The 10,000-nt window shown below is 39.2% G+C and overlaps 1 protein-coding gene across 5 annotated transcripts in view; it reads right to left on the reverse strand.

Annotated features, from left to right (window-relative positions):
* The window catches only part of TUB (TUB bipartite transcription factor), a 406,789-nt gene that overhangs the window by 3,027 nt on the left and 393,762 nt on the right, over positions 1-10,000 (reverse strand). For 4 of the 5 annotated variants that reach the window (XM_053720613.1, XM_053720611.1, XM_053720615.1 and 1 more), the window contains 2 exons: positions 1,214-1,312; positions 178-349 (listed from right to left, as the gene is read on the reverse strand). In XM_053720613.1, the coding sequence (XP_053576588.1) occupies positions 178-349; positions 1,214-1,312 (271 nt within the window). The remainder of the gene's footprint in view (positions 1-177; positions 350-1,213; positions 1,313-10,000) is intronic. The other variant, XM_053720612.1, reaches the window with a different exon arrangement.

The raw sequence follows: 10,000 nt of genomic DNA on the forward strand, positions 1-10,000 counted from the left end.
TTAAGCAGGGTTCAATTTTCAGTTTAAGGTCCCTTTAATATTCAAATATTATGGTGTGTTATATACTCTAAAGGTAAAACTATATTCACTTAAAGGAAAGCTTTATTCACTAAAGGAAAATAGTCTGCAAAAAAGTGACCGTCTACCCTGTAACCTGCCTAGGCTGTGCATACTTACGGTCGTTGGCGTGTATAATCTGGAAATTCTTCACTGAAGCTTGTGTAACACGTCCGTGGAAATTCAGTACATAAGACTGGGTGTCGTCATTCCAGACAGGCGTTTTGTTGTGAAGTTCAATTACGCTTTCTGTGTTTTTGTTCTGCCATCGAGATAACAAAGTTTCATGTTCCTTTAAAAAGGGAAACATTTTTTTTTCAAGTATGTTCATGCCAAAAAATTTATAATAAACCTTATTTTTCAGCAATAACATCCAAGGGTTTAACCCTTGAAAGAAAAAAAAGATGTTTCATGTAGCTTTAAAGGGACAGTATACTGTAAAATTGTTCTTCACTTAATGTATTTCCAATGAGTAATTAAACCAGCTGCGGAGTATAAAATGTACGAGAAATTGCATTTTGTAGGTTTATTTGTGTATATGAAATAGCTGGTTTTGTGTTTTTAAACCACAGCCTATTGAAATGGGTTGAGCTTAAAGGTAAAATCACATCTCATTTTGTTATCACTTTGTGTACACACACTTGCTTCCTTATATTATATCTGTCTGTAAGCCAAAGCTCAAAGTGAGAACACTGGAAAATTATCATTTTATTAATTATCTCTTCTACACCCCAACAACAGTGTTATTTCTTCTACTGGCTGTGTTTAAATTGCCTTAATACACTCCAGCAGGTAAAATGGATCATTGGGAATAAATTAAAGGGGAGAGAATGTTGGGTAAACTGTACCTTTAATATAATTTGTAAACCTTATTGAATAGCTGCCACATCACTGAAACAGGGGTATAATCTGTGACTGGGGAAAAAAACAAGTCCCTTTGGAAAGATTTTGCCAAAATGAGGAACAAGGTATCTGCTGTCTTATAGATATGAGGCAATTTTACTGTAAAATAGACTAATCTCATTTAAAAATAATCTTCTAAATAAACAACAGAATACATAAAATGTTTTCACGATAAGGTTCTTAAATTTATTGTAATCAACTCTATAAAGAGTGCAAAATTTTGGCATAAATGTTTGTAAACAATTCAACTTACATTACGCGGCTTAATAGAAACTCTTTCGTGGTCCATATTCATTCCAGGGATAATTACGCTCATTTTCCGAGGTCCCTTAAATCCCAAGACGTTTGTTTCCTAAAGAAAAAAAAATATTGCAGCACAAATTTTGTGAGTTATTTTTATTTATTGCAAACAAACAATATTTCAAGAAAAATATGAGACATTTTAATGTAAAAACAATTAGGAATTTCTAAGAAAAGGGCGGAATCTGGAAGTCCCAGAGAGATGAGCGATGCCTTTCAGTTTAAAGTGTAACTAAACTCTCATGTCATGAAGTGCTATATTGCACTGGGTCTATCACTTCTTCACATAAAGAAATGCAGGAAATGCCTCTTGGAGAAGTAAAATAAAATCTGCCATTTTAGAATTTCACTAGGGATTTATCAGTGCAGGAGAATAATTTTATATTATCTCATCTGAGAGGAGAGCTTTAGATTATAAGCCCTGTATAAGAAATCACCCCAGAACTATGAAGAGCCCCTGTTATAATTTACTAAAGACAGTTTTTCCCTAGAGAACAGTCTCACAAAGGGGCATATCCTGCATTTATGTAAGTGAAGGCAAAGTCTAACAAAAAAAATCGCAATTTAAAATTAATATGAAACAAAGAAATTAAATATTGAAATAAAAAATATTAGGTATCATTGTATTGAAAAAATAAAATTTACATTGAAATTATGCAGAAAAAAACGTATTTAACGCACACAGTAAAAATCATAATACAACTATACGGAACATGCAAAAAAATGCTGTGAATTTCATACTCATAATACGCTTTGTATTACGTATTATCCTTATTGTAAAATGAGTTACCACAGCCTCTACTTCTGGACTGGACAGAAGCCTTCCAAGTCTTATTTATTACCTAACAATTTCATCTGAAAATCTCACTGTTTTATCTTGTAAAAGGTGGTGAGATTGTACCAAAATATTCAAACCACTTATTATCCTAATAGAAAAACACATGAATACAAAAGCAGACCTCAACTGTCCCTATTTGAGAAGGAAAGTCCCTGATTCTGAGGTCTGCCCTGCTGTCCCTCTGAGACAGTCATATGTCCCTATTTGGAGAATTTGCCTTTAATTCCACCCACAGAGTGCACGGACACGCCCACAAATCATCAGACACATCCACAACCCTGCCCACTAACCACTCATGATCCCACCCCTCCCAGCACAGCTCCACACACAAAATGGCGACAGACCCTCATCGACATCTTGAGTCCCTGATATCTAGGCACAAATTTTGGGTGGTCTGCACAAATAGAAGCAACTGTAAAATAACAGATGCTTAAAGCAAGTATTTGCTGCAGTATTTCATTTTTAAAATGCGACTCTGCTAACTTCACTCTCCCCAATAAAGTTTTCCTCTCCGGTGAACTCCATTACTTACTATGGGAGGCATCTCACAACTGTCAGGGACAGCACCTTTTTTTTTTTTTTAAAGAACTCTCTGAGGGCAGCCCTGTGAGTGTCTGTTTTTTTTACTCATTGGGCTAATAATTATATAGTTTAACTAATGCAGAATACTACATGCGCTAACAAGTGAGATCATTTTGTTTTTGCATTACCAAAGTATAGGTAAGTCTTACTTGTATGGCATTTGCGAAAAATGCCTGCGTGGCATCGAAACATTATGCCAATATAATCATAATATTTTAAATTTGAAGGAATAAATGTTAGGATTTATGGAAAAATATCCACTGAGTGCTTTCTTGCAAAATGGTTTTGTATATATATATATATATATATATATATATATATATATATATAGGATAGGCACAGTTTGTAAACACACTTAAAGGGATACTGAATCCAAATGTTTTCTTTCATGATTCCGATAGAGCATGCAATTTTAAGCAACTTTCTAATTTACTCTGATTATACATTTTTCTTTGTTCTCTTGGTATCTTTATTTGGAAAAGGCAGGAATGTAAGCTTAGGAGCCGGTCCATCTTTGGTTCAGCACCTGGGTAGCGCTTGCTGATTGGGGGCTAAATGTAGACAAGAGATGGGCAATTATTTGTCACATTTGTTAAAAATTTAATAATGTGACTGCATTAGTTCCTTCTAAGTGGATTCTTACTGAATGTCTGGCATTTATCTTTTGCAAATGTAATATCTGAATATTTAAATATTAACATTTAAATATTGATTCTCATTGATTCCTATAGACTTACATTTGAGTCTATGGGGCCGATTTAACAATGCATGGCAGACATGATACGCTGCAGGGTATCATGTCCACCAGACATTGCTGAATGCAGACAGCATACGCTGTCGGCATTCAGCATTGCACAAGCGGTTCTAGTGAATTGCTTGTGCAATGCCGCACCCTTCACATTTGCGGCCGCTAGCAGGGGGAGTCAATCAACCCGATCATACATGATCGGGCGGATTGATGTCTGCAGCCTCAGAGGCAGCGTATGAGACTTAAGACCGCCGCTTCTTAACTCCTGTTTCCGGCAAGCCTGAAGGCTCACGTGGAAACAAGGGGAACAGGGGCCATTCGGCCCTTGTTAAATCAACCCCATTTTTTAAACATAATATTAAAATGTTACATTTGATATTTGAATGTTAACAGAATGTATAGTATATAAGAGAGTTACCCCTGCACATTAAATAATCATGTTTGTGTATATTAGATAAAGATAGCTGAAGATTATTAAATCTAACACATTTTTCTATGCTAAACATTGGATTAAATAGTTACCAGTTTAACATAAACTACATACTAGCTAAAGGGTATTGTGATTCTTTGTGTGAAGTATTGTGCATTTGGCACCTTTCATTTTTGTTCACTTTAAATCTGCTATTTAGAGATTAAATATTTGCCAATAATAACAAGCAGTATGCCATAAGGATGGCCATGTGGTCATCATTTAAAAGAATTGCCTATATTTTTCTTGTGGGTTTTTTTTTTTATTTTATTTTTTTACTTGTAGTAAAGATAGCTACAAGATTCCCCTCTTTCCAATGGGGGCTCATAAGTTTAGGTAGGTTATAGGGCATCAACACAGTTTATTTTTGTATTATTATTATCTTTTCCATGTAAAGAATCAGACTTTAGCATGTGTCCAAGCCAGGGACAATTTTTAATGACACATATTGTATTAACGGTTTATTTCTTTACTTAACAATATGTCAATTGAACATATTTTCATATTGTACTACTTTGATGGAGTCACTGTGCTGTCAAAGGTATAACAATAAATCAGGGGTGATATGTACATTTCACATTATAGAAAAAGCTTTCCAAATAAAAACAAATAGGTTGAAACTGAATGTCTCTGTGAAGAATGTCCAAAAAACAACCTGATTTGCACAACTTCCAGAGAGAATGTGTTCAAGTATGTTGTCTTTACTAAATGTTGCCACAAGGTGGCAGACAGAAGAAATAAATATCAATTTACAGACTATGGGGCCGAATTATCAAGCTCTGAATGGAGCTTGATGCCCCTGATTTCGTGCGAGCCTTCAGGACTGCTGCTCCATAACTTGTCCGCCTGCACTGAAGCCGCGGACACCCCCTGCTAGCGGCCAATCTGCAGGGGCGGCATTGCACAAGCAGTTCACCAGCATTTATCGATGTGCGGCGGACATTATACGCTACATCATGTCCGCTTGCAAATTAATAAATAGGCCCCTATGGCTAGAATTTATTAGCCTATCATTCATACTCAAGTTGTCCCCACCTTACTCCCCTATGCCAGTCACTACACTGGCTTTTTTTATTCTCAGAACCAAATTCAAAACTCTAATCCTTTCCTACAAAGGTCTCTACAATGCAGTTTCCCACTATAGATTGTATTCAAATAGACACTCAGCATATTTTGTGTTTAATGCACTGAGTATTTTCAAGTTTATTAAAAAAAGAAATGTCGGTAAAATAAAAGGCCCAATATTTGCAGAAATGTTCAACTGTGCTTAATGAATAAAACTGTTATATTTGGAAACTGGGACCAATGGCAGGAAATTGTGTGTTTGGGGTGAGAGATATTTTGAGGGGTTTCCTTCACTGGTATTTTTCTATTTTTAGTATTTATTTATTTTTTTCAGTAAAATAACAATAAAGATAAAAATGACCTTAATAAATTGCATTGTACATGACATTTTAAACAAACAAATTCCCACTGTACTTCTGTTATCAATTTTGCTTAAGTCTCTTGGTATCCTTTGTTAAAGGGACATGAAACCCAAAATATTATTCAAATAGAGAATGCAATTTTAAAAATGTTTCCAATTTACTTCGGAAATCAAATTTGCTTAGTTCTCAAGTTATTCTTTGTTGAAGAAATATTTAGATAGCCAGCTTGTGCATGCCTGAAGCACTACATGACAGGAAATAGTGCTGCCATCTAGTGCTCTTGCTAATGTATAACATTGTTGCAAAACTACTGCCATCTAGTGCTCTTGCTAATGTATAACATTGTTATAAAACTGCTGTCATCTAGTGCTCTTGCTAATGTATAACATTGTTATAAAACTGCTGCCATCTAGTGCTCCTGCTAATGTATAACATTGTTATAAAACTACTGCCATCTAGTGCTCTTGCTAATGTATAACATTGTTATAAAACTGCTGCCATCTAGTGCTCTTGTTAATGTATAACATTCTTGTAAAACTGCTGCCATCTAGTGCTCTTGTTAATGTATAACATTCTTGTAAAACTGCTGCCATCTAGTGCTCTTGCTAATGTATAACATTGTTATAAAACTGCCGCCATCTAGTGCTCTTGCTAATGTATAACATTGTTATAAAACTGCTGCCATCTAGTGCTCTTGATAATGTATAACATTGTTATAAAACTGCTGCCATCTAGTGCTCTTGCTAATGTATAACATTGTTATAAAACTGCTGCCATCTAGTGCTCTTGTTAATGTATAACATTCTTGTAAAACTGCTGCCATCTAGTGCTCTTGCTAATGTATAACATTGTTATAAAACTGATGCCATCTAGTGCTCTTGCTAATGTATAGCATTGTTGCAATACTGCTGCCATATAGTACTGCAGACACGTGCAAACTCCTGAGCTTACATCCCTGCTATTCAACAAAGGATAGCAAGTAAATGAAAAAAAAATGAAAATAGAAGTAAATTGGAAAGTTGTTTAAAATGATATGATCTATCTGAATCATGAAAGAAAAATGTGAGGTTTTATTTCCCTTTTAAATAAATGTTACATAGCTCTGCACATAGCGCAGAATTATGTAACATCAATTTGAACGTTGACTGGCCCTTTAATAACGTTTCTGCTGTGTTTAGATTCATGTGCAATACCATAGTGTGCATTATTCTTTGTGCAAAAGATAACACACATTGCCTTATTTATTGCACTCTGTATATAGTCTAGCCTTTGCTGTTAGATGACTCCATATGCTAGGACCAACAGCTAGGAAATTACTTCTGTATGTGAGGTTTTCTCTTTTCCTTTCACTTTTCATCATTTCATTTTTAAAAATGTGTGCAGAAAAGCAGGCTTTAACCCCCAAAAATACACTTAGGAGAGATGTTTTATTATCTATCCAGTTATGGTTCGCAAGCAGGGAACCTGTCCACAGTCCACCTGAAATCTCAAAGAACAGACAGCATTCACTATTTATCATTGCACCAGCAATTAAATGATGGTCAAGCGTACAAGAACATTGCTTGTCAATCATCCTGGTAAAATCAATCCTGGATTAATTTAATCTATCACCTCTGAGGTAAAAATGACAGCTTAATAAATGTACCCCTTGGTCTATGTACCCTTTAGTTAGCTTCATAGAGCACATCCTATAATATAAAAGGCCAAGTGTGTTTTTCCGAAGCTGTCATGCACAGTAGAGACTGCGCAAGGACAAACACACCTAGCCTTCAGCAAACTAACCTGTCCTCTGCAAGAACTGTAGGCATGATGGGGGCAGGCCGCGTGACTGGGCGGGGTCGGGTGTGACTGGGGCAGAGCCAGGCGTGGCCATGGCCGTGAGAGAGGGAGAGCAACAGAGAGGGGGGAAGAGAGAGCAACAGAGAGGGGAGAGAGAAAAAAGAGAGGTGGGAGAGAGAACAAAAGAAAGGAGAGAGAGCAAAAGAGAGGGGGGAGAGAGAGCAAAAGAGAGGGGGGAGAGAACAAAAGAGGGGAGAGAGAGCTAAAGAGAGGGGAGAGAGAGCAAAAGAGAGGGGAGAGAGAGCAAAAGAGAGGGGAGAGAGAGCAAAAGAGAGGGGAGAGAGAGCAAAAGAGAGGTGGGAGAGAGCAAAAGAAAGGTGGGAGAGAGCAAAAGAAAGGGGAGTGAGAGCAAAAGAGAGGGGGGTGAGAGCAAAAGAGAAGGAAGAGAGAGCAAAAGAGAGGGAAGAGAGAGCAAAAGATAGGGGGGAGTGAGAGCAAAAGAGAGGGGGAGAGAGAGGAGCAAAAGAGAGGGGGGAGAGAGAGCAAAAGAGAGGGGGGGAGAGAGAGAGCAAAAGAGAGGGGGAGAGAGAGAAAAAGAAAGGGGGAGAAAGAGAGCACAAAAGAGAGGGGGGAGAGAGCGCAAAAAAGAGGGGGAGAGAGAGAATGCAAAAGAGAAGAGGAGAGAGCACACATGAGAGAGGGGAGAGAGAGAGAGAGAGAGAGAGAGAGAGCAAAAGAGAAGGAGAGAGAGAGCGCAAAGAGAGTGGAGAGAGCAAAAGAGGTGGGAGAGAGAGAGCAAAAGAGAAGGGGGAGAAAGAGAGAGCAAAAGAGGGGGAGTGAGTGAGCAAAAGAGAGGAGGGAGAGAGAGCGCAAAAGAGAGGGGGGAGAGAGAGAGAGCAAAAGAGAGGGGGAGAGAGAGCAAAAGAGAGGGGGAGAGAGAGCAAAACAGAGGGAGAGAGAGAGCAAAAGAGAGGGGGAGAGAGAGAGAGCAAAAGAGAGGGGGAGAGAGAGAGAGCAAAAGAGGGGGAGAGAGAGAGCAAAAGAGAGTGGGGAGAGAGAGAACAAAAGAGAGGGGGAAGAGAGAGAGAGAACAAACGAGAGGGGATAGAGAGCGAGAGAGAGGGGGAGAGAGCAAATAAGAGGGAAAGAGAGAGAGCAAGGGGTGGGACCACTGTACTGCAAAAAATGAGAAGGGGAGAGAGCCAAACGAGAGAGGGGAGAGAGAGAGTACAAAAGAGAGGGGGGAGAGATAGAGCACAAAAGAGAGAGCAAGAGAGGGGAAGAGAGAGGGAGCAAAAGAGAGGGGAGAGGGAGCAAAAGAGAGGGGAGAGGGAGCAAAAGAGAGGGGAGAGAGAGCAAAAGAGAGGGGAGAGAGAGCAAAAGAGGTGGGAGAGAGACAGCAAAAGAGAAGGGGAGAGAGCGCGCAAAAGAGAGGGGGGGGGAGAGCGCAAAAGAGAGAGGGAGAGAGAGAGTGCAAAAGAGAGAGGGAGAGAGAAAGAGAGCAAAAGAGAGGGGGAGAGAGAGCAAAATAGAGGGAGAGAGAAAGCAAGAGGGGGAGAGAGAGAGTGAAAAAGAGGGGGAGAGAGAGAGAGCAAAAGAGAGGGGGATAAAGAGAGAGCAAAAGAGAGGGGGAGAGAGAGAGAGCAAAAGAGAGGGGGAGAGATAGAGCAAAAGAGAGGGGGGAGAGAGAGCAAAAGAGAGGGGGAGAGAGAGAGCAAAAGAGAGGGGGAGAGAGAGCAAAAGAGAGGGGAGAGAGAGAGAGCAAAAGAGAGGGGGAGAGAGAGAAAGCAAAAGAGAGGGGGAGAGAGAGAAAGCAAAAGAGAGGGGGAGAGAGCAAAATAAAAGGGAGAAAGAGAGAGAGAGAGAGCAAAAAAGAGGGAAAGAGAGAGAGCAAGGGGTGGGACTGCTGTACTGCAAAAAATGGCCCGTGCAAACGGACTTTAGGACTAGTAGGTAATATTTGACAAGTGAAAAAGAAAATAATATGTTAGAGGAACAGAAATGGACAATAATCTTAGCAACATGCTGCCTTGATTGTTATTTTATAGATACATTTCAATTTCAGAATGCAAAACTTTTTGCAAATGTCCAATTTTTGCCACTAGATGTCTCCCTTGATTAACAATCCATAAGTATTTTCTAAACTACAGTTTGCCACTGTGTTAACAAAATCTCAATTGTTTTGTTTCAGTAGAAACGCTAACAATCTGCAAATTCGGATACGAATTACCATTGGTGCAGCAGTTGCAGTGGTACCAGGGCCCAAATTCGGGGGGGGGCGGAGGAACAAGTCTATACATAGGGCTAGATTTATCAAAGCTGAGGCGTACAGGGGCACGAATACGCGCCCCTGTACGTCTCAGCTCGCCTGTGGCGGGGCGAAATTACCCGCAGGTAATCAACATTGCACACGAGCGCAATTTTGAGCTTGCGTGCAATCCCGCCCCCTGCCCGTGCAAGCCAATCACGCACGGGCAGGAGCTGTCAATCTCCTCGGTCGGACTCGACCGCACAGATTGAATTTCTCCACCTTAGAGATGGCGAAGAGCTTAGGGAAGCAGCGGTCACCAGACAAATCATGGCGAGCAAGTTCTTGTGAGAACTTGCAGCCGTAGGGGCTTGATAAATCAAGCCCATAGTAGTGTGCTTACAGTAGGTATCATTATACAGCACAGCATATTTATCAAAGTATAAATACTCATCATATTTATGTTTATAGAAAGTTACATCATTATACAGCACAGTGTGTGCACTGTCAGTATTATTATAAAGTGCAGCATGCTAATTATCAGTGTTTGTATATATATATATACCGTATCTTACAAAAGTAAGATACACCCTTCACATTTTTGTAAATATTTTATTATATCTTTTCATGTGACAACACTGAAGAAATT

Source organism: Bombina bombina, chromosome 7 (assembly GCF_027579735.1).
Source record: "Bombina bombina isolate aBomBom1 chromosome 7, aBomBom1.pri, whole genome shotgun sequence".
In the NCBI taxonomy this organism is placed as follows: Eukaryota; Metazoa; Chordata; class Amphibia; order Anura; family Bombinatoridae; genus Bombina; species Bombina bombina.